The 26,000-nt window shown below is 42.8% G+C and overlaps 1 protein-coding gene across 2 annotated transcripts in view; it reads right to left on the bottom strand.

The window, feature by feature from the left end:
• Positions 1-26,000, bottom strand: part of LOC134356656 (interleukin-17 receptor C-like) — a 107,258-nt gene that overhangs the window by 2,854 nt on the left and 78,404 nt on the right. For both annotated transcript variants that reach the window (XM_063067639.1, XM_063067640.1), the window contains exons 14-18: positions 16,619-16,764; positions 14,699-14,749; positions 12,487-12,544; positions 4,485-4,580; positions 1,197-1,241 (exon numbers count right to left, since the gene is read on the bottom strand). In XM_063067639.1, the coding sequence (XP_062923709.1) occupies positions 1,197-1,241; positions 4,485-4,580; positions 12,487-12,544; positions 14,699-14,749; positions 16,619-16,764 (396 nt within the window). The remainder of the gene's footprint in view (positions 1-1,196; positions 1,242-4,484; positions 4,581-12,486; positions 12,545-14,698; positions 14,750-16,618; positions 16,765-26,000) is intronic.

Below are 26,000 nucleotides of genomic sequence, written 5' to 3'. Positions count from 1 at the left end.
AGCAACACACACAAAACGATTGAGGAACTCAGCAGGCCAGGCAGCATCAATGGAAAAAAGTACACAGTCAATGTTTCAGGCTGAGACCCTTCATCAGGTCTAGAAAGGAAGGTGAGAAGTCAGAGTAAGAAGGTGGGGAGAACAGAGGAAGAAGTACAAAGTGGCAGGTGATAGGTGAAACCGGGTGACGTAAAGAGCTGGGAAGCTGATCAGTGAAAGAGATAAAGGGCTGGAGAAGGGGGAATTTGATAGGAGAGGACAGAAGACCATGGAAGAAAGGGAAGGGGGAGATACACCAGAGGGAGGTAATGGACTGGTAGGGAAATAAAGTGAGAGAGGGAAACAAGAATGGGGAATGGTGGTGGGGGCGCAATTACTGGAAGTTCGAGAAATCAACGTCCATGTCATCAGGTTGGAGGCTAGTCAGACAGAATATGAGATATTGCTCCTCAAGCCCGAGTGTGTAGGTTGGGACACCGCTTCTCCGAGCGCCTGCACTCCACCTACCAGAAAAAGTGGGATCTCCCTGTAGCCACTCATTTCAATTACACTTCTCATTCCCATTTTGATATGTCGGTCCACAGCCTCCTCTACTCCCACAATGAGGCCATGCTCATTTTGGAGGAGCAACACCTTATATTCCATCTGGGTGGCTTTCAACTTGTTGGCATGAACATCAATTTCTTGAACTTCCAGTAATTGCCCCCCTTCTCCATTCCCCATCCCCTTTTCCCTCTCTCACCATATCTCCTTACCAGCCCATCGCTTCCCTCTGGTGTTCCTCCCCCACTTCCCTTTCTTCCATGGTCTTCTGTCATCTCCTATCAGATTCCCCCCTCCTCCAGCCCTTTATCTCTTTCACCATTCAACTTCTCAGTTCTTTACCTCACCCCTCCCCATCTCCTGGTTTCACCTATCGCTGGCCACCTTGTACTCCTTATTCCCCTCCCCCCACCTTCTTACTCCGATGTCATCCCTTCCGTTCTCGTGCTGATAAAGTGTCTCAGCCCAAAACATTGACTGTACTCTTTTCCATAGATGCTGCCTGGCCTGCTGAGTTCCTTCAGCATTTTGTGTGTGTTGCCATGGAAATAATAAGATGGGGAGTGGGTCTAATGGGATTTCTCTCCTGGGAACTTGTACAGACATGCTAGGCCAAGTGGCCTCCATCCATATTGCTCAAACATAAAATTTACCTGGAGTTGTTACATTATAATCATACTTGATCATCTTTGTGCAACCTGCAGGGAAAAGATCAGAATCTAGGTTAACGTAGCTGGCACAGAGGGATCAATAAGCACTGAATATAACCAAACTTATTTTGTGTTAGATGGAGGAGTCATTGTATGTGTTTGTAGTAACAACCATTGGTTGATGTACAATATTATGTACAGGGTAGTTAGGCTAACAACTAGATAGAGATGGAAGACAAAATGGATGAACCACCATTTCAATGAATGTGAAGTTACCTTGGAAGAGATTATTAGAGAACTCTAACACTAACACTATGAACTAAAGACAAGGTCAAAACAGATGTACTCTGAAACAAGCAAATGACATGGTCAGCAAGGCACAATAATATATTAAGATGGGGGTCAGGAATTTTAACCAGCTGGCTTTTCTTCTAACACATGACCGCCTGCTTACAGCTACATTCTCACAATATGCAAATTTTCCGTTTTGTGTTACTGCACTGAGTTTCACGACTGATTGTTTACATTGTACATTGTGGGCTATCTGCCTTGGGTTTAGATTAGGAAATGGGATAGCAATCCCAGCATTTATTTATTTTGACTGATTGCTGTGAAGTACCATATCCCATATTTATATACGGTGGATTCAGATTAATTGGGCCATAAATTAATTGAAGCAGCCAATTATTTGGGACACTACATGGTGCTTAAATGAACAGCTTTTAAATAGCATCAGTTGCCTGTGTATGTGTTCAAAAAGCAGTGATTTTTGTCACTGATAGTTGGCAAGAAATAAGCAGTAAAACAATTTGGAATTGTTTTGCTCACTACAGTTTCAAACATGCAGGCTTGGAAATACCAGAAGCAGCCAGGAGTGAAAATAAAAAGATTTCCCTACTTCAACAAGTTAGGAACTATGAAGGTATTGGCGAACATTTTGAATGTTACAATGAAATGGAGATTTGGAGGATGCAATTGTAGATGGCATTGTATGAAGACAGTCCACTACCTACACTAGGTGGCTGCACTGATTTTATTCATCTACAGTCAATCAAAAGAACACTGCAGTGTATCCTGGATGAATTCCTCTGCCCATAACTACTCAGAACTAAAATAACATTTTATAATTGAGGAGGTATTGGTAGAATTCTAATTTGTTCTGTATTTCATTTAAATACGTAAAATTGTTACTCAGTTAAACGTTGGTTTGCCTTATTTATACCTTTTAATTATTTCCATGAAACTTCGGCTAATTGTGACAGCCGCCTAATTGGGTCAAAATGTACTGATCCCCTTGTGTCTCAATCAACTGGAATCCACTGTATGTATTATATGACATTTATAAATTTAACAAAAGTTAAAGTTCAAGTTTAATTGTTATTCAGTCATACACGAATATCCATAAATACAGCTAAACGAAACAGAATACTCTGGGGCCAAGTTGCAAAACACAGTACCAACAGTCACACACAGCACGGCACATATAAGATATCAGTAAAATACAGTCACACAATAAGAAATGGAGTCCAAGACCCTGATCCCATAAGTGTTGCAGGAGTCTGCAGTCGAACAGCTGATCCTCTGCTAAATGAAACAGGAGGAGGGGCAGCACCAACTTCAGCTTGGACATCATGCCACACCACCTCTATTGGAGTGCGACAACTCTGACGCCTCCCTCCTGGGCAGCTGACACTGCGGCTTAAAGCCTAGTCCTCGCTAAGCCGAGGCCACGCTGTCGTCCACCAAGAAATCAGTCAATTGGACTTACAACATTTCACATTAACCATGTCCCACAGTGTCGTCTGATCACAAAAAAGCAACTAAGACCATCACTTGCTGTCAGACTGCACACCGCCTTCATGCACCGACCGCTCTGACACCTCTCGGACATAGGCAGCAGCATAATCTGCACCAAGTCTAGCTCCTTCACACTCTCTGCCAACAAGCAACTCATTGATGGGGTAGGCCTGCAGTACTTTAAGTTCTTAATGTTCAGCAGGGTCTTGTGATCATAAAAAATGTTAAAAAAGGGCAATATCACCTTTGGTTGACCCCATAGAACCCTCTGCCATCAAGTGCACTACCGTGTTACCAGGAGTTATCTTGCCAAAGTGATGCTCTGAGCAAACTTTCTGTTTACTGATATTGTAAGGAAAAGCCATGGAGATTTACAACTCATGAAGGCTCACCTAATCATATTCCTAAGCCCTCATATTCATATAGAATCTTTCATGACAGTTACATGTCTCAGAACATTATGTAATTAAGTTCTTATCAGGCAAAGCTAAAGCTGTAATGGAGGAAATGCTGCAGCCAATTTGCATTGAATTTGGTGCCACAAACAAAGTTAAAGCAAGCCGACACTCAATCTCAGTTATGTTGAGGGATTGATTAAGTATTGCTAATATTAAACAATTCAAAGATCTCACCAGCTGCTTTTAGAAAGAGAGCCACAGAATCGTTTAAATCCATGAGAAGTTCAGAAGGAGTCTTGATTTATCTAAAACACTCCCATACTGTACTGTAATGTTAGATTCTGTTTTGTGTCCAAGGCCCTGAACCCAGATTTGAATCCACCAATGGCTGACAATTAAATCTTAGAAGTGTTTGGCTGCCGAAATACCTTTGCATCTGAATTGATTTAACAATGTGAAGTGACAGAATGGTTTAACTGCGTCACTCCATACTAGGGAAGCCCCACAATGGGTATTCAACACTGCCCAGCCCATCACTGGAAGCAGCCTACCCACAACAAGGACAGATGTACAGAAAAGTGCTGAAAAAGGGCCCAGTAACTTCATAAAGGATCCAGGCACCCTGCTCATGGACTGTTGGTCCCACTCTCAACAGGGAGGAGGTTATGCAACATGCACACAACCACCACCAGACTCTAAAACAGTTACTTTCCCCGAACAGTAAAGATGATCAACACCCCTCCACACCCCCAACCATCATTGCTTTATCATTTCCACTTAGTCACTTTATGTCCAGGTGCTCCTGTGTCTAGTGTCACTTTATGGATATACAATTGAAGATAATACCCAGCAATCTTCTGAGACACACTTGGGGAGTCAAAACCCATTATGTTTTTAGGTGTTTCAGCATTATATGACAGAAGGTGAAATTCCAAGGTACACAGATAAAATTTAATTCCCATTCTAAAGTCATAAATTCTGTGCTTATTTTCCTCCACATATTGAAAATCATGGGAAGGTTTTCATTGGTGAGTTACATTCACGTGATGTCCATGTATAATCTCTATGCCAAGTCTTCATATCAGACTCCGCTTACCTTTAAGAAGTACTTTTTTGACCATAAGTATGGCAATCATGACTATAGCCAGTATTAATAATAATACTATTAATAAAGTCCATCGCACTCTTGCATCTGCAAAATGAACAGAATAACCCAAAGTAAGCGAAAAAAACAGTTTAAAGTACTAATTAAAATTAATATAACTCTATGTAACTAGTAGAGTGGATAAGGGAGAACCAGTGGATGTAGTATATTTGGATTTTCAAAAGGCTTTTGATAAGGTCCCACACAGGAGATTAGTGCGCAAACTTAAAGCACACGGTATTGGGGGTAAGGTATTGATGTGGATAGAGAATTGGTTGGCAGACAGGAAGCAAAGAGTGGGAATAAACGGGACCTTTTCAGAATGGCAGGCAATGACTAGTGGGGTACCGCAAGGCTCAGTGCTGGGACCCCAGTTGTTTACAATATATATTAATGACTTAGATGAGGGAATTAAATGCAGCATCTCCAAGTTTGCAGATGACACGAAGCTGGGCGGCAGTGTTAGCTGTGAGGAGGATGCTAAGAGGATGCAGGGTGACTTGGATAGGTTAGGTGAGTGGGCAAATTCATGACAGATGCAATTTAATGTGGATAAATGTGAGGTTATCCACTTTGGTGGCAAAAACAGGAAAACAGATTATTATCTGAATGGTGGCCGATTAGGAAAAGGGGAGGTGCAACGAGACCTGGGCGTCATTATACACCAGTCATTGAAAGTGGGCATGCAGGTACAGCAGGCGGTGAAAAAGGCGAATGGTATGCTGGCATTCATAGCAAGAGGATTCGAGTACAGGAGCAGGGAGGTACTACTGCAGTTGTACAAGGCCTTGGTGAGACCACACCTGGAGTATTGTGTGCAGTTTTGGTCCCCTAATCTGAGGAAAGACATCCTTGCCATAGAAGGAGTACAAAGAAAGTTCACCAGATTGATTCCTGGGATGGCAGGACTTTCATATGATGAAAGACTGGATCAACTAGGCTTATACTCGTTGGAATTTAGAAGATTGAGGGGGGGATCTGATTGAAATGTATAAAATCCTAAAGGGATTGGACAGACTAGATGCAGGAAGATTGTTCTCGATGTTGGGGAAGTCCAGAACGAGGGGTCACAGTTTGAGGATAAAGGGGAAGCCTTTTAGGACCGAGATTAGGAAAAACTTCTTCACACAGAGAGTTGTGAATCTGTGGAATTCTCTGCCACAGGAAACAGTTGAGGCCAGTTCATTGGCTATATTTAAGAGGGAGTTAGATATGGTCTTTGTGGCTAAAGGGATCAGGGGGTATGGAGGGAAGGCTGGTACAGGGTTCTGAGTTGGATGATCAGCCATGATCATACTGAATGGCGGTGCAGGCTCGAAGGGCCGAATGGCCTACTCCTGCACCTATTTTCTATGTTTCTATGAACCCTGTAGAGAGACTAAAGCACTTCCCAAGCTGAATGGTTTGGGGAAATATCTCTGAATATCTAGTTAGGTTAATTGCACATCTTACACCAGGCTTGAATATACGATGAAGGAAGGCACAAGGCATAAAGCCTGTTTTGTACAAAATCAGCTGAGGCACCAGGCTTAGAATCAGTTTCAATCTATTAACGCAAGAGATACTGCAGGTGTTGGAAATCTGGAGCAACACACACAAAATGCTGGAGGAACTCAGCAGGTCAAGCAGCATTTATGGAGAGGAACAAACATTTGACGTTTCAGGCCAAGTATCTTCAACTACAGTGGACAGAACTGATTTTGGTTGTAATAGCCTCCTGACATTGTCTTCAAAAATAGAATGTCAGAGGATTGCTACAGTGATGAACCTGCATTCCGTATTTCTAAATATTCAACAAAAAGGAAGTAATGACACAGAAATAGTTCGCTCAATAGGTGGCCAGGAGAAATTTGGAAGCATATGGAAATGTTTCATATTTTGTTGATTATAGGCATCTGTTAGTCTCGTGAGACCATGGATTTGCGCATTGGAAGGTTTCCAGGGTGCAGTCCTGGGCAAGGTTGTATGGAAGACCGGCAGTTGCCCATGCTGCAAGTCTCCCCTCTCCACGCCAAGGGAAGGGCACTGGGGCCGATACAGCTTGGCATCGGTGTCGTCACAGAGCTATGTGTGGTTAAGTGCCTTGCTCAAGGACACAACATGCTGTCTCAGCTGAGGCTCGAACTAGTGACCTTCAGATCACTAGACCAATGCCTTAACCAGTTGGCCACGTGCCAACATTTTGTTGATTAGTGCACCCATATCTATTTACTACTATTCATCATTTAGCACCCTCTTCTCCATTTCATATCAGGAAAACCCCGCAGGGCTCCAGCAACACATACATAAATGGCTTAGCAATCAGAGGTCTGAACCATGGACATCTTACAAAGGCAACCAGAGAGTTTATGTTCAGTTAGCAAAAGTATCTGGAATAAAAATCTATCATTATTAATAATGACAATGACCAAACTTTATTGCTATAAAAACCCAAAATGCTCAAAGATATCAGCCATTCTTATTTGCATTGGCCCATAGACCAATGACAATGTGTTTGTCTTAAACTGCTCTTGAAATGATCATTCAATTTTACCAAGCCAGAATAATAAATAAAATAAAATGGAGCACAACAAAAGCATGTGCACACTGTCTAGTAAACGGATGTGGGAGAGATGTTCTACAGAGATGTCAAAAATTAAGCTAGAATATTCATTCCAACCGCGTCATAATATTTAACAAATATTGTTGACTCACCCATCAAAATTCAGATATATCCGATCCCACCGTTACTGTAGGAGAGTTTTACTTGACACAGCAAACACAATTGAAAATGCTACTAGAAAGTCTTAGCATTGCTTAATGACATATACCACAAGCAAGGAGTGTAACAAATAAAGAAAGTGAGCTGAGGCCACTTAGTGCAACACTAGGTAGATAGATAGATAGATACCTTATTGATCCCAAAGGAAATTACAGTGTCACAGGATCATTACATGTGCACAGATATACAAATAGTAGAAGAGAAGCAAGAAAGAATAAAAACAGGTTACCTCAGTCTAACAGGAGGGGTCATCACTTCCCCGGCTACAGGTTGACTCATTATAGAGCATAATGGCCGAGGGTAAGAATGACCTCATATAACACTCTTTGGAGCAGTGCAGTTGTCTTAGTCTATTACTGAAAATACTCCCCTGTTCAGTCATGGTGCAGAGTGTGAGAAACATTGTCCAGAATTGCCAGGATTTTCCGGAGGATCCTTTGTTCTACCACAGCCCCCAGTGTGTCCAGTTTAACTCTTATAACAGAGCCATCCTTTCTCATCTGTTTATTGAGCCTGTAGGCATCACCCGTGTTGATGCCATTGCCCCAGCACACCACCACATAGAAGATTACCACTGGTGACAGCAGACTGGTAGAACATGTGAAGCAGAAGGCTGCATACTCCAAAGACCTCAGTCTCCTCAGGAAGTCGAGAAAACTCTTGTACACAGCCTCTGTGTTGGTGCTCCACTCAAGTCAGTTACCCAGGTGCATCACAGGTACTTGTAGGTAACAAGTAACAGGGAGTGGTGCAGGCTTAGCCTTACTACAGTCCATCACCATCTCCTTTGTCTTACTGATGTTGAGCTGCAGATGATTCAGCTTGTACCATTTGACTAAGTCCTCCACCAGGACCCTGTATTCATCCTCCCGTCCTCCCTTTATTATCCAACTATTGCTGAGTCATCAGAGAATTTCTGCAAATGATGTGAATCAGTGTTGCATCCGAAGTCCGAGGTATACAGAGTGAACAGGAAGGTGAGGGGCCCCAGTGCTGTTTATAGCCACTTTTGACACACAGCTCTGAGCCACACAAACTGTGGTCTGCCAGTCAGGTCGTCCATTATCCAGGTTACAGTGGAAGTGCCAACCTGCATTGAACAGAGCCTTCCCCCCAGCAAAAAGGGCAGTGTGGTACTGAAGGCACTTGAGAAATTTAAAAAAAAACATGATCCTCACGGGGCTGTCCTGCTTATCCAAATGGGAGTAGGCTCTGTTCAGCAGGTAGATGACAGCATCGTCAACTCCAAAGTACCCCTGGTAGGCAAACTGCAGGGGATGGAGGGCTGATCTGACCAGGGGTCAGAAGAGAGCCAAGACTGGCTTCTCTAGGGTCTTCATGTTGTGTGAGGTCAGGGCTACTGGACATTAGTCATTCAAGACTTTAGGTCGTCCAGTCTTGGGTAATGGGACCACACATGATGTTTTCCAAGCTGTTGGAGCCTTTTCCAGGCTGAGACTCGGACTGAAAAGCCTCTGGAGAACTCCACACAGCTGCTCAGCACACTCCTCCAGGACCTTGGGGTTCACTCCATCCGGTCCCAATGTTTTGCCGTGTCTGAGTTTCCCCAGAGAACTTCTTCCCATGATGACCGGGGAGTTGGTGGAAGATGGGGACTGGGGGAGGTGAAGATCGGGACGATAGTAGTTAGTATGTGGAAGTGTGGATGGTAGGTGCTGGAGGAGATGTAGACAGTGGTAGCCTGTGTTGTTTATCCATGTGTTGAACAAGAGGGAGGAGGGAGGGGGGAGGGAGGAGGGAGGAGGGAGGAGGGAGGAGGGAGGAGGGAGGAGGGAGAAGGGAGGAGGGAGGAGGGAGGAGGGAGGAGGGAGGAGGGGTGGCATTGGTACTGAGGGAGCATTGGGTGCCTTGGCTCCTGGACTGGTGTGATGAGGGTGATGTGAACAGGACAGCCTTATATCTGTTACTTAGAAATAAGCTTATGAAGCACACCATTCCTGGATACAAGTGCTCAGATCAATCAGAGAGGGGGTAAAGCAGACACGGTGTTGATTATTGGAAGAATGAGAGCTGTAAGATTTTATTTATTTTATTTAGAGAAACTGCATGGAATGGGCCCTTCCAGTACATCTTTGGACTGTGGGAGGAAACCATACATTCCATGGAGAGGACGTACAGAGACTCCTTAGAGAGAATGCCAGGATTGAACTCCGAGTATCAACTCCACGAGCTGTAATGGCACTAACCACTATGCTACTGTAGCATCCACTAAGTGATAACAATAAATTATATGATGAAAAGTTCAACAAATGGAGTGATATGGAATTGACTAAAGAACAAAAATAGAGGGCATGACTAAGTTGCTAGCTGTCCAAAAGTCAGATTGGAGATGGAAAAGCAAATTTACAAGCATGAGTAAATTGCTCCCCACCAACGAGCACGTTCACACAGAGCGTTACTGCAGGAAAGCAGTATTCATCATCAGGGATCCCATCATCCAGGCCACGCTCTCTTCTCACTGCTTCCATCAGGAAGGTGGTAGCGGAGTCTCAGGACTCACACTACCAGGTTCAGCAACAGTAATTACCCCTCAACCATCTGCTCTTGAACCAGCGGGGATGACTTCACTCAACTTCACTCGTCCCATCACTGAAATGTTCCCACAACCTATGGATTCACTTTCAAGGTCTTGTTGATATTTATTACTTGCTTGCTTGCTGAATTAGTGATTGATTGACAGATAGTATTTGCACAGTTTGTTGTCTTTTGTACACCAGTTGAATGCCAAAGTTGATGCAATTTTTAGAACATTAGAAAGTCTTTGAGAAGAACATGCCACTCTGCCCAGCAAAGCTTGCCAAATTCCTATTCACATAGTGTGTTGAAATAACTCTCAAGTTTAGATTTGAAAGTCTCTAGAATACTACTCTCAACTACACAACTGGGTAGTTTGTTCCTTGTGTCCACAACTCACTGTGTAAAGAAATGCTTCCTGATGTTAGTCTGAAATCTCTCTTTAACCAGTCTCCACATATGGCCCCGTGTCCTTGTTGATGGGTTAAGTTTTAAGTACCAGCTGGCATCCACCTTATTTATACCCTCAATGATTTTGAACACTTCTATCAAGTCTCCTCTCATTCTGTGTTTACTTAGGCTAAAGAGATTCAATTCTTTCAATCTTTCTTCATAGATCACACCCTGCAGACCCAGAATGAGTCTCATCGCCCTTCTCTAAACTCTCTCCAGTGTCTTCTCATCCCTCACAACATGGAGACCAAGATTGTACACAGTACTCAAGGTGTAGCCTTACAAGTAGTATACAGCTTAAGGAGAATGCCTGTAGACTTGAATTCCACTGAGTGCATTACATAGCCCAACATTTTACTAGCCTTCCTAATCGCTTCTATGCATTGTCTAGATGTTGATAGTGATGAGTCTACTAAACTCTTCTCATACATCGATTCTACGAGGGGTGATTGATAAGTTTGTGGCCTAAGCTAGAAGGAGTCAATTTCAGAAAACCTACCACATTTATGTTTCCTACATTTACACACTTAGTCCAGTAGTCGTGGAGCATACGAATTCCTTCTTTGTAGAAGTTGGCGTCTTGGACCTCCAGAAGTGGTCCACAGCAGGGGTGATTGAAAAGTTCATGGCTTAAGGTAGAAGGAGATGTTATTCACTTCAAACTTTCTGCACTTTCACTCAAAGAATTGAACTGAACGTGCATGTAACAAGAGCTGTATAACTCATCTCCTTCTACCTTAGGCCACAAATTTATCAGTCACCCCTGCTGTGGACCACCTGGAGGTCCAAGATGCTCTCATTACATTCTCACGCAGTTCAACTCTGAGTGATAATGCAGAAAGTTTGAAGTTAATAACTCATCTCCTTCTACCTTAAGCCACGAACTTATCAATCACCGCTGCTGTGGACCACTTCTACAAAGAAGGGATCCGTATGCTCCACAACCGCTGGACTAAGTGTGTACACGTAGGAGGGCGCTATGTTGAAAAATAAATGTGCTAAGTTTTCTAAAATTGACTCCTTCTACCTTAGGCCACGAACTTATCGATCACCCCTCGTATTATGCTTATTCTGTTATGGATTTATTGAGTATGCAGGCAAGAAAATGAATCTCAGGGTTGCAAATGGTGACACATATGTACCTTGACAATAAACTTACTTTGAACTTTCTGGTAAATGCTAAAGTAACAGTGGGAGATTTCTATTATCCTGATACTCAAAGTTCAAAGTAAAATTTGTTATCAGTGTATACGTCACCATGAGATTCTTTTTCTGCAGGGATACTTAGCAATTCTGTAGAACGGTAACTGTAAGCAGTATCAATGGACAACAAACTGTGCCATTGTAAATATAAATAAACAGCAATAAGTAACGAGCATGAAATAACAAGATAAAGTGTCCTGTTATTGACTGAAGACCCACCCTCATTCATTCAGAGACACCTTCTCTTCCACCATCAGAGAGATCTCTGAATGGTCCATCAACACTATTCTTCTGCTCTGCCATTCCATCATGGCTGATTTACTATCCTTCCCAACAACATTCTCCTGCCTTCTCCCCATAACCTTTGACACCCTAACTAATCAAGAACCTATCAACCTCCACTTTAAATATACACCATGACCTGGCTTCCACAGCCATCCATTAAATGAATTCCACAGATTCACCACCCTCTGGCTAAAGAAATTCCTCCTCATCTCCGTTCTAAATGGAATTCCCTCTATTCTTTTGCAGTATTTATTTAGTTTTTGTAACATAGTAAATTTTATGTCTTGCACTGAACTACTGCCACAAAACAACAAATTTTATGAGCTATGGCAGTGATGCCCACTGCCAGCAGCGTAACTCGCATTAAGGTTAGTTTAGGCCTGTGACAATAAACCTGCTTCTGATGCTAATGTCCTTGATCATTACCATTGTACACTGTTACTGTACAATGCGATAATTTCAAAACTGATCAAGCATTTTAAAATAGGGTATCATTCTTGAAATATGGCCAGGCAAAAGATGAATGCTCTTCCACCATAATTTCTAACCTACTGGCCAGCATTGGCCTCAATCTAATATCATCTATGTCAGGGGACCCGGCCAGACTGCATGACAAGAGCAGCATAAACACAGCCAATGCTGCTAGCTGCAAACATTTCAAAACTTGCATACTGTATCTTGCAATAAAATGTTGTTAATAAATTACATGATACTTACATATCTCAAAGGGACACAGAGTGATTCGTGGTGAGAAGTTCACATCAGATCGCCAGACCTGAAAGATACAGACCAGTTTGGATAAAGCACCTCTTTATTCAGTATTCAGTAGCAACATATTTGATAGAGATGTTGAAATATGCTCCAGACTGCCTTGGCACCTTCTGAAAGAAAGCTGCAATCTGCCTCCACCAAGGATGGGGTCACTGGAAAATGATTTGGGATGTTCTGATGAGAGATGATGAGGTGTTACATAAATCGGACTCTTTCTATACTGAAAGAGTCCCAGATTTCTGGCCATGATGGAAACAGTTTCCTTTAACAGGGAACAATTATATTTTACAATACAGGACTACATTGTGTACGTATATACATTATGTATGATGCACACGCTGTGGCGACTTTAATAGGTAACCTGCTCGTTAATGCAAATAACTGATCAGCCAATCATGCAGCAGCAATTCAAAGCATAAAAGCATGCAGGCATAGTCAAGAAGTTCAGTTGTTGTTCAGACCAAACATCAGAATGGGGATGAAATGTGATCCAAGTGACTTTGACTGTGGAATGATTGTTGGTGCCAGACAGAGTGGATTGAGCATTTCAGAAACTGCTGATCTCCTGGGATATTCACACACAACAGTCTCTAAAGTTTACAGAGAATGTTGTGAAAAACCAAAAAAACATCCAGTGAGCAGCAATTGTTAATGAGAGAGGTCAGAGGAGAATGGCCAGACTGGTTCAAGCTGACAGTAACTCAAAGAACCACTCCTTACAACATTGGTGTGCAAAAGAGCATCTACGAATGCACAACATGTCAAACCTTGAAGTGCTGAAGGTACAGTAACAGAAGACCACAGGTATGTACTCAGTGCAGGGTACAGGATGTACCTAATAAAGTGGCCACTGAATGTATATACATACACCTCGAGCAAGATGATAACAAGGTTGGTCCATTCAAGGATAAAGGAAGGAGCATATTGTATGCTTGGAGGTGGAGGATGAGGATGAAGACCTAAATGAGTACTTTGCTTCGGTATTTATGAAAGAGAAGGATGTGGGCGATAAGGAGATCAGTGTGTTAATTTGCTAGCACATTTCAAGATAAATAAAGTAGCAGTATTAGCTCTCTTAAAGAACATGATGGTGGATATGTCCCCAGGGCCTGACGGGATATACCCCAGGTTATTGAGTGAGGCAAGAAATGAGATTACTGGGCCCTTAATGTCCTGTCTAGTCACAGGACAAATCATGGAGGAGAGGCAAGTAGCTAATGTTGTCGCATTATTCAAGAAGAGAAAAAGGGATGATCCTGGAAATTGGTCAGTCTCACATCAATGGAAGGGAAGTTACTAGAGAAGATTCTTAGGTAAATGATTTGTAAGCATTTGGAAAACCACAGTTTAATTAGAGACCGTCAGCATGGCTTTGTGCAGTGCAAGGTGTGTCTTATTTGACTGAGTTTTCTGAGGAGATGAAGGCAGAGTTGTAAATGTAAGTAGTAAGATGTTTGACAAGGTCCATTGTGGGAGGCTCATCTATAACATTAAGATATATTGGATCAATAGTGAATTGGCTGTTTGAAAATCAGAATTGACTTGCCCATGGAAGACAGTGGTTGAAAGGACTTATCATTACTGGAGGTCTGAGACCAGTGGTGATCCACAGGGATCCATTATTGATGCCACCTGACCAGCTTAACTCTTCAGCATTTTCTGTTTGTTTCAGATTTCAACTGTCTTTTTAAAACTTTCAGTGCTGTAACTGAGCTTTGTAAAATGACTAGAATTAACTTCTCTAACATTTGCCAAAGAAGGTATTTGGTATGCTGTTCTAACAAAGAACAGTAGAAGCTAAATAGGGGAGAATATAGAACTTGATAAGATTAACGAAACAACAGATAGTTTTCAACAATATCTGCCATTGCAAGACTTTGCTTCCTTTCATTTACAGCCAGCTTTTAAACCATTTCATGAAAATATGAACCTAACAAGGGGAACAAAAATAAATCATATTGTTAACTAAGAATTTATGCACCATAATCAATATTTCTAAGCACAAACAAATCATTTATGTGCGATTTACAATTCAGTGAATCGATTCAGAGAAACTTCCATGTCTGTATGATTCATTTCTTTAACAGACATCCTCATATCACCTTTAGTATGTTGCTGGTTAGGGTTAAGAAGATTTCAGATGAGCAAAGGCACTAACCTGAAGGCAATCCTGTGAAATGAAGTCTATTTGCTTCATCCATTGGTTAATCTTTATTAAATGTGAAAGAGAAATATGAATTAACAAGAACCAGAATGGCAAACCATACCAGCTCCCCAGTCCCCAACTCACAGACACACTCACACCATGCACTGGCCTTTTTCATCTTTTATTGCCGCTCTTTCACGTATTTATAAGACTGCTTGTTTTATTATAACAGTGCCAGTAACATTATGCAGTCTTACAGAAGCATGCACCTCACACTTTATGTTAACCTGCCAATCTACAGGCCAAGCCACTCAGGCACGTGTGCTGATTTTATTTTGTGACTGTATGTGGCTGGATCGTAACTAGATATGCTGTGTGTGACCGCAAGTATTGTGTTTTGCACCCTGGCCCCAGAGGAACGATGATTTGTTTAGCTCTATACATGTTGAACGACAAACTTGAACCTTAAATAATACTTTCAAATTAGCAAGTTGTTTATACATCAAAAATCTCATAATTGATCACTTCTTCCTCTTTTCTTTCATTGATTCTATATGGCCTGTAGATGGAGGGGGGAGAAGATGGCGGCGCGCGACGCGGCCACTTCGGTGATGAATATCTGTTATTTGTCAAGTAGGGGACCATGCACAATTCTGATTTGATGGAGACGGACGTGAGTGCATAGCGGAACATCTGAAAAACTTCTGAAACGTCTGCTTTGGTACTGCTGCTACTGTGTGGTAACCGGAATCTCTGGAGCAAAAGGCCCTGAAGTCCTCGGCTTTGAGTGTTTCAGCGGCCAGGGTGAGGTCGAAGGCGCTTGGCAGAGGATGGCGCTCGGGAGGCTGTATCGGAGGAGCTGGTCGGAAGCTTGGAGTTTTCGGACGGATGGATTCAGGCTCGGCTGGGGTCGGCTACTTACAAGGCATCAGCAAGTTGACGGTGCCTGGAGGTTTATGGCAGGGAGTTTCTCCTTTTTGCCACCTGCTATTGGGGACTCGGGAGTCGATCGACTCGGGACTTTGAGACTATTTTTTTTACTGTGCCTATGGTCGTTTTTTTTATCAAATTATGGTATTGCTTTGCACTGCTGTAACTATATGTGATAGTTATGTGGTTCTGTCAGTGTCAGTCTTTCGTCTGTCTTGTTTTCTGTGATATCACTCTGGAGAAACATTGTATCATTTCTTAATGCATGTATGCATTTCTAAATGACAATAAAAGAGGACTGAGTGTTCTCATAATCTAAGATATAGAGACAGATTGTTGTCTGCTAAAACAAACATTTTCCCACTAATGGGAAAGATTTACATGAATCAAAAATATGTTTTCTCATGATACCAGTGATTAAATTCTGGGTTTTGATGCAGCACACAGTTTCAATAACCCTGTTAGCATTACTGATGCATGATGACACAATCGACCAATATACTGCAATACACCAAAAAAGAATAACTATCTGACGAAGGGTCTCGGCCTGAAACGTCGACTGCGCCTCTTCCTATAGATGCTGCCTGGCCTGCTGCGTTCACCAGCAACTTTGATGTATGTTGCTTGAATTTCCAGCATCTGCAGAATTCCTGTTGTTTGAGAATAACTATCTACCAGTTTTTCAAATGAATTTTTGACTTTGATTGGGTGTTTGCCCTTGAGAGGTTGATTCTGATTAGTCTGCGTTCTAGAGGTAACATACAAGTTTAGGACAGTCTGTGCCTGTAAGAATGTTGAGTTTCTGAAATGCAGGCCCCATTGTCTGCCTAATGACCACTTCTACCCCTTGATAACTGCTCTGGGTTGACACAATGTCTTCTGTTTCCTATGATGTAACAACTGCCTGATTTTTGCTGATACCTTCAGGCTGATAAAGTCAGACTGCACTGAACTCAATCAAGCAAGTTTTGGGCAAGACTACCAGTTGCAAATTTAACTTACCTGCTGTATCTCCTGCAGGAAATGTTCACATTTGTTTCTTTTCTTAATGCAGATCGAAAAGTTCATTTGGTTTCTTTCATGAATTATGTTCACAGTAGCAATGTTCTGTTTAATTTTTGACTCCAATCTCCACAGAGGTAAGGAATCTGAAAATGATTAACAAAAATCAGATCTAACTGTGCCCAAACATATTGTGATCGCTGTGTTTTCATGGCTACTGATCCCAGAAGTGGTTTTTGCTCCAGTCTCAATATAACATGGCTCCCTGATGCTACTACTATCTCTAGATAGAGAGGTTTGGATATGTATATGGTTGAGAGGAGACGGAGGGCTATGGTCAAAGTACAGGCTGATGGGCAAGTAACTGGTTTGGATTAGATGGGATAAAGGGCCTGTTTCTGTGCTGTGGCCCTTTATGAGTCAAAGTAGAAGTTAAAAATTGTGCTCTCTGTAGTTCCCCATTTTCTCATTGCACAGTATCAAAACATGTAAAAATATCCATTACAAAGAATTAGTGTTATCACAACGTGTCAGAAGCAATGACCGTATCTGTAGTTTGTATACATATGGGAGGGAGGGAACATTTTCATCCCCCCGACACCCCCTCTCCACCTATCAAGTTTCTCCCTCTGCCTTAAAATAATTCAGAGATCCTGATTCCTCCGAAGGCTGGGGAAGAGTTCCTAAGATTCATCACAATAAGAAAAAATCATCTCATCAATCTTAAATGACATCCCTTTTATGTTTAAGCAGCGATCCCCTTGTACTAAATTCTCCCAAAAGAGGAAACATTTTCTTATATTTAACCTGTCAAGGCCTCTCAAAATTTCAATTGTTCTCTCCTATTCATCTGAAGTCCAAAATCTAGTCTTTTAAGGAAATATTGTTCAGTCTACCTAGTCTACTTAGCAGTCCAGCAAATCATCTCCAAGCATCTTCTGATACTTTATAATCAAAACCAAAACTATCTGTAGCACTACAGATATGGTCTCAATAATGCACATCACAACTGAGTATAACCGCCCTAATTTTGTATTAAATTCCCTGAACAATACAATCATGACATGCTGTAGCTTTTGTAATCACTACTATAACTACCTTTTGTGAATCATGCTCTAGGATATCAAGTTAATTTCACCATTAAGACTTTGATGGTGAAGGCTTTGGTGACGTCATCTGGAATGTCTTCCATGATGAGGATATCTCCGAGTTCACGGAAGGGGTCACAAGTTTCATCCAGAAGTGCATCGAGGATGTTGTCCCCCAAAAATTGGTCCGGGTCTTTCCAGACCAGAAACCCTGGATCAACAAGCTGCGTGCGAGCAGCTCTCTTCGCGGGAGACAGGCGTTACATTGCCGGTAACCACCAGGAAATGCAGCCACAATCTGCGCAAAGTTATCAAGGCAGCGAATGGACAATACAGGGACAAGATCCAGACACAACTCTCCACCAACAATGCACGCAGCATATGGCAAGGTCTGCACACCATTGTAGATTTCAGAGCCAAGGCAGTGGTGCTGTCAACATCACTGCTTCTCTCCCAGACGAACTAACACTTTTTTACGCTCGGTTCGATGTCGCCAACACGAAGCCCCCGAGGAGAGCTGCTGATACGACTTGCATCTCAGTCATCTCTGAGGTTGAAGTACCCAGGTGTTTCCCACGAGTGGACAGTCGCAAGGCTGTGGGACCGGACGCCATCCCAGGACGGGTACTCAGAGTGTGCCCGGCACAACTGGCAGGTGTGTTTACAGACATTTTTAATCTCTCCCTCTCCCAGTGTAGAGTGCACTCCTGCTTCAAAACATCCAGCATTGTTCCTGTACCTAAAAAGACCAAGGTAACATGTCTGAATGACTGGCGTCCTGTCACACTCACCTCAATAATAAGCAAATGCTTTGAGAGGCTGGTCAAGGACTACATCTGCAGCTTGCTACCACCCACACTGGACCCCCTACAATTCACCTACCGACACAACCGATCAACAGATGATGCAATAGCCACAGCTCTGCTCACCTTCCTTACACATCTGGAGAAGAAGGATGTTTATGTGAGAATGCTGTTCTTGGACTACAGTTCAGTATTCAACACCATAATTCCCTCCAGGCTGGACAAGAAGCTCAGAGACCTTGTCCTTTGCCCTGCCTTGTGTAGCTGGATGCTGGACTTCCTGTCAGATCACTGGCAGGTGATAAGAGTGGGCTCCCTCACCACTGCCCCCCTGACCCTCAACACAGGAGCCCTCCCCCCCCGGGCTCTGTCCTGAGCCCCCTCCTTTACTCTCTGTATTCCCATGACTGTGTCGCCACCCACAGCTCCAATCTGCTAACTAAATTTGCTGATGACACAACACTGATTGGCCTAATCTCAAATAATAACAAGGCAGCCTACAGAGAAGAAGTCATCTCTCTGACACAGTGGTGTCAAGAAAACAACCTCTCACTCAATGTCACAAAAACAAAGGAGCTGGTTGTGGACTACAGAAGGAATGGAGACAGGCTAACCCCTATTGACATCAATGGACCTGGGGTTGAGAGGGTGAACAGCTTTAAGTTCCTCAGCATAAACATCACCGAGGATCTCACGTGGTCAGTACATACCGGCTGTGTGGTGAAAAAGGCACAACAATGCTTCTTTCACCTCAGATGGTTGAGGAACTTTGGTATGGGCCCCTAAATGCTAAGAACTTTCTACAGGGGCACAATTGAGAGCATCCTGACTGGCTGCATCACTGCCTGGTATGGGAACTGTACTTCCCTCAATCACAGGACTCTGCAGAGAGTGGTGCGGACAGCCCAGCACATCTGTAGATGTGAATTTCCCACTATTCAGGACACTTACAAAGACAGGTGTGTAAAAAGGGCCCAAAGGATCATTGGGGACCTGAGTCACCCCAACTACAAACTGTTCCAGCTGCTACCATTTGGGAAACGGTGCTGCAGCATAAAAGCCAGGGCCCACAGGCTCCGAGACAGCTTCTTCTACCAGGCCATCAGATTGATTAATTCATGCTGATACAATTGTATTTCTATGTTATATTGCCTGCTCTGTTGTACCTACTATATATTATAATTTACTATAAATTGCAAATTGCACATTTAGATGGAGACAAAACGTAAAGATTACTCATGTATATGACGGATTTAAGTATTAAAGTCAATTCATGCTTCTTCAGTTTTTTTTTAACCAAAACTGGCAGTTTCAAACTTAATTGTCATTTACCAGACCTTTGTCTATTCCCTTAACCTCTCCATATTCGTGTGCAGCCTCTTTATTCCTCCTTTATAATTTTCTTTCCTGCCTGTCATTGTTTCACCAGCAACTAAAGTAACCATTAGTTTCATGCCTTCATCCATGTTATTTACGTAAGATGTAGTAAGCTGAGGTACTGGTCCTTCTGGCATACTATGGTAGCCTAAAGAGATATCCTGTTTATGAAAAATTAAAGGTGACTTGATTGCAGTTCTGGCACTGGTGCCAAAGGGTAATTCCTTCCTCAAGCTTGGGAGCTGAGGTGTTTGCCTGCATTCTCCAGGTACGTGTCACCAGAGAGCATTTCATTACGAATCTTGCCCTGGCCTTGAGCCAATCAACTGCCTCATCATGACATCAGGACTACAGAATGCTCTGCCCATTCCCCAGGCCAACACCATCACAAAAAGAGAAGAATTCTCAGCTGCATCTAGCCAATCGGAGCCCTGCTATAGCAGAAGGTGTTGGCCACAGTAGGTAGCACCGGGATGCAGAATCACACTTGGGTTCTTGCAGAGTTCTTTTACCTTCTGAATGATGTGACTACTTTTCCGACTAAAACAGGGAATTACAACAAGTTAGAATAATAAATCATTTTTGGAATGAAATCAAAGACAGCAATTAGTGTCTAACTTCCTTTCCTAGATGCGCTGATGAAGAGAAATGCAGATGGAAGTTTGGAAACATCGGTTTACTGGAAGGGAATAAAAATGGACTGAATTCTCAATTATCACAGCAATCACCCCAACTGCCACAAATGAAGTTCCATCCCAACACTATTCACTGCAGTAGCACAGAACTCAAGAAGAAATCAAAAAATGACCTTTCCAAAGTATTCACACGCAATGGCTATCCAAAAAACTTCATTAGAAGGTGTCTCATCCAGCAAAACAACCTACTGAACAGACAAGGAAGAGGCTAACCCTACCGTACATCAGAAATAATTCTGAAATGATGGCGAGACTGCTCCAACCACACAGAATAATGCTAGCTCACAAACCTAGCATAACCATTAGAACACTTGTCTCAAGACCCAAAGACGCACCAGCCCACATAGACTACACAAACATTAGCTAGTGATCCTCTGTCACTCATCTCAGTAAGTGAAGACCAAGGAGCACACAAGTCATCTGAGAATTCCGGCATCAAGAGAATTCATAGAAGCTTGGTTCTCAGCAGAAGAGAATATTAACAATCTTTTTGAACTTGACACAATTTATGAACCTGTGCATCTGTGGGATCGGAGCTGAGGGATGAGCCTTGGACACTTGAGCAAAGCAACACTTACAATGACTGGTAACCATGTATATAGGCCAGTGGAGATAATTCAGTCATCTGGTTGGCTGGGACACAGTGGAGGCTAGCAGCCAGCAGACAGCCAACCAATCATAACAATGAGTCAGGTCAATATAGATGCAAGCAGTCTGCAAAAAACAACACTCAATCATGCACTGATGATGTCACCTCGACTGGTGAAGAAACGTTTGCGATCTAATCTCCAACTTGGCGAACAGCCCTACAAACAAACAGCCAACCCAAAATGCTGATCTTCTCTTTCATTTCAAGCAATTAGTGTATTTATTTATAAGGAGTCAGTGTGGATCAAACTGTGCTTATTTATCCAGAGATATAGCATGGAATAGGCCATTCTGCCCTTCCAGCTGCATTGTCAGCAACCCCCAATCACATCCACCTACCTTCATCACAGCACAATTTATAATGGCCAATTAACCTACTGACCAGTATGTCTTTGGACTGTGGGAAGAAACTGGATCACCTGGAGAAGACCCACATATTGCACAGGGAACACATACAGGATCCTTACAGAGGATGCTGACATTGAACTCCAAACCCTGCCACCCAGAACTGTAATAGTGTCACACTACCATGGCTGCCAAACCAAATGTCATACATTTAATGGACTCATCTTGTGGTTGAGGTCAGGAAGCCATGCTTCTCTGGGAGACATTACAATGCAGTTTTAGACCTGTTTGCAGGCAGCTCGGACGCCTTTCAAGATCCAAAGATTGTGTCCCAAACTATTTTTCTCTCTAGCATTTAGATGCGGAAGATACTAATTCCAAGATGTGAGGCTGTTGGCAGCCTCTATTACTGGAGTTGTTGCTATGTGTATGACTGGTCACTCAAAGTGAGGAAGGGACCTCTGGGGAAGAAGCAAATAAATGTTTACGTGTTTAAAGAATCTTCAGAGACCCCACTTCCTACTTGGAGCTCAGCGATGAACAATGCATTTGCAAGTTTAGTTTCTCGAAGACTGTCATCACTGAGATGTACAACATTCCATAGAAAGAACTTTGGCTGAGCTCATCCCCACTCTGCACTCTTTGTGGAGGGCAAGATCACTTTGACTCTGAACTACAATGCCACAGAATCATGGCAGTGTGCCTGTAGTAGACCTCTGCCCTGGTGGCCAATCTGCTGCTCATCACCACATGAGAAAGGTCACTTGGGTACAATTAGGTACACTTAGGGTTGGCAAAGACGTGACTTCACCTGAATTGATATCAAAAAGGAAAAGGTAACATCTTAGGCACAGGAATGTAGGAAAGATTTCCATTCCTTCAACGTTCGTGTCATTGCAAATCATGAAGAATTTCAAGTTCAAATTTAATTATCATTCAACCACATAAAAATATAGCAAAATGGAATAGCATTCCTGTGGGCCCAAAGTGCACAACATATTACCAAGTCCACATCACACATAGCTCAAATAGCACATATGGTTAAAATTTCAGGAAAACATACAGTCACAAAGAAAAAAATAGCCCATGTCTGAGTGAAATGACTAGATTTATGGCAGGTTGTCCGAATACAGCTCGTTCTTTCAGCAAGCAAACACAAGAGGGCAGCACGGAGTGAATACTGGAGGACAGCACTGAAAGGAGTCCTCACTACAACTGAGGCAAAACAGCTTCTCCATCATCGGTCTTGTCAATGAACCAGTGAACGGGACTTGCAGTATTCTATGTTACCAATGTCCAACAAGGTCCTGCAATCACAGCAAGATTGTCCAAGGTGTTCACTCACACCACACACCATTTCGGCATGACAAGAGTACACAAAAAGTCCAGGTGACAACACAACAACAGTACGCAATATGTCCAGCCGCATCGCTGTCCAACAACTCGCTGAGGGAATAGTTTTACAGTATTTAGCAGAGATTTGTAATTATATGAAAAGATGTACAGGACGATCAAATGCACCTTTGGTTGGTCCCAGATGGCTTCAGAGCATATGTCATCTTATTTGATGGCAAATGACTGGAGGGTTGGATCCTTGGGGTAAGAAGAGCTGTCCTTCACTACATTCATCAGTCGAGCACAGATGCAGGAGACACCAAAGCACCAAGATCATGGTGGAAAATGCATTAGATCTGCTCAAGATGAAATTTCATTGACTGCATCATTCCAGGAGCACACACACACACAGCCCATACTAAGCACATGGAGTTATTGTGTTCTGCATTCTGTACCCAGTATCAGGGGAGGAGAGCCAGGCAACCGGGAGTCCATGGCTATCTGGACAACAGTGCGAGCAAGGATCAGAGACATTAGCAAAATACTCCTGATCATCTCCCAGCTGAGCAGAAGAGTCAGACATTTTACAGACAAATACAAAGTTAGCATTCACTTCAAGAGGACTAGAATATAAATGCAAGGATGAACTGCTGAGACATTGGTCAGTCCACATTTGGAATATTGTGAACAGCTTTGAGTCCCGTATCTAAGAAAGGATGTGCTGGTACTGGAGAGGGTCCGGCGAGGGTTTACTAGAATGATCCTGGGAAAGAAAGGGTTAATGTATGAGAAGATTTTGATTGTTCTGGGCCTGTACTCACGGGAGTTTAGAAAAATGAGGGAGGAATCTCTTTGAAACCTATCAAATTTTGAAATGCCAAGGAAAAGTAGCTATGGAGAGGATGTTTCCAGTAATGGGAGAGTCTCAAACAGGAGGACACGGTCTCAGAGTACAAGGACATCCCTTTAGAACAGACGAGGAAGAACTATTTTAGGCAGAGGGTGGTGAATCTGGAATTCACTGGTGCAGATAGCAATGGAGACCAAGTCATTGGGTATATTTAAATTGAAAGTTGATTAGTAATGCTGTCAAAGATTACGGGAAGAACACAGGAGAATGAGGTTGAGAGGGATAATAAAGCAGGCACGGTGAAATGGTGGAGCAAACTCGATGGGCTGAGTAGTGTAATTCTGTTCTCATGTGTTATGGTCATAACGTGAGGACATCTCAAAAGAGACAACTTTTTCAGAAGGAGTTCGTGGAATCACTTTCTTCAATGTAAACTTGGTGACATTCTTAACACAACAGTTTATCACCCTGTATTGACAAATATATGGAAGAGGACAGAAGATGCATGAAATTCCCTTGCACAATGCTTTACATGTCACATAGTACTGTTTTAAAAGAGGAGAGAATAGAAACATAGAAAACGGACAGCACAATACAGGCCCTTCAGCCCACAAAGCTGTGCCAAACATGTCCTTACCTGAGAACTACCTAGGGTTACCCATAGCCCTCTATTCTTCTAAACTCCATGTACCTATCCAAGAGTCTCTTAAAAGACCCTATTGTTTCCGCCTCCACCACCGCCACCAGCAGCCCATTCCATGCACTCACCACTCTCTGTGTAAAAGACTTACCCCTGACATCTCCTCTGTACCTACTTCCAAACCTGTACCTGATTCCTTGATCCTAGTAATTTAAGGGGCTTGCAACAAAATCTCTACTTTCTAGTGAGTAACATCTTGCTTAAACAAGTCTGTGCAAAATGCCTGATCCTCAGGATCGCTCTGCAGGTCCAAATATACTGCTGCTCCATTTACGCTGCAGCTCTATATCAATGGCAGCCAGTCAGCACTCGACCCAAATGTCCAAACTTCCCTGCACTTTCTTCTCCAAACAACCTCCCTATTAAGCTGCAGTTTTGTTCCATCTGCTTACCTGTTTTATTCTCTTCCATCATTGCTTGTAATCTCTGGACCACGTCTCCCTGTTGCCAATGCTTTTCCTATCTCTATTTGTTGTCCATTTCCTTCATTTTAGTTTCTTCTTAAGCCCATCATCCCCACTGTGGCATAGGCCTCCGACAGCAGTTCGTCAGAATCATCTCTTCTGGGTTGAGAGAAGGGTCATCAATCCTGTGGCTTCTGTTGTTACCACACAACCTCATATGTCTTCTCAGTGAAGATCCTTCCTCTCCCAGGAACAAGTTTGTTTGGAGTTTCTGCAGCTCCGGGGTTTTATGGGATGGGGTTGCTAGCCCCGTGCCCAACCCTCCTCCTTTTACAGCCAGGCCTTCCACCCCCATGCAGAAGTCACTCTCTGTTCAACTACCCTTTATTAGCACTCTCCCTATTGATGCCATCCGTATGTTCAACTTTATGATGTATTCAGTTACATTCCCATATCCTCCCCTTTCAACAGTATTCTTTATTGCTGTTGCACTACCTCTCTCCTCGGAGTTCCTCAATAGCCAGCAGGAAAAGTCAAACTGCAGCTATTTTTAAAAAGGGCCGGTTTTAAAATTGCAAATTAATAAGGAAAATGAGTGGAACTACATAGAGACAAGTACAATAATGAAAAGAATTTGAAGTGGTGTGTACAAACAAAAGTGAAAGTAAAGAGTATACACAAAACAAAATCTAACAAGGAAGAGTGAATGATTAAAAAAAAAGGATCTTGAAATCATTAAAACACAGTGAAGGAAAATCAACCCGGAAATTCAAAGATCTAAAAAGAAACAAGATGACATATTAGTTACATACATCAAAGTTGCTGGTGAACGCAGCAGGCCAGGCAGCATCTATAGGAAGAGGTACAGTCGACGTTTCAGGCCGAGATCCTTCGTCAGGACTAACTGAAGGAAGAGTGAGTAAGGGATTTGAAAGTTGGAGGGGGAGGGGGAGATCCAAAATGATAGGAGAAGACAGGAGGGGGAGGGATAGAGCCGAGAGCTGGACAGGTGATAGGCAAAAGGGATATGAGAGGATCATGGGACAGGAGGTCTGGGAAGAAAGACAAGGGGGGGGTGACCCAGAGGATGGGCAAGAGGTATATTCAGAGGGACAGAGGGAGAAAAAGGAGAGTGAG

This window comes from Mobula hypostoma, chromosome 15 (assembly GCF_963921235.1).
Source record: "Mobula hypostoma chromosome 15, sMobHyp1.1, whole genome shotgun sequence".
NCBI classification, from domain to species: domain Eukaryota; kingdom Metazoa; phylum Chordata; class Chondrichthyes; order Myliobatiformes; family Myliobatidae; genus Mobula; species Mobula hypostoma.
Note: the sequence above shows the minus strand (reverse complement) of the source record. Positions and strands in the feature narration are given on the sequence as shown.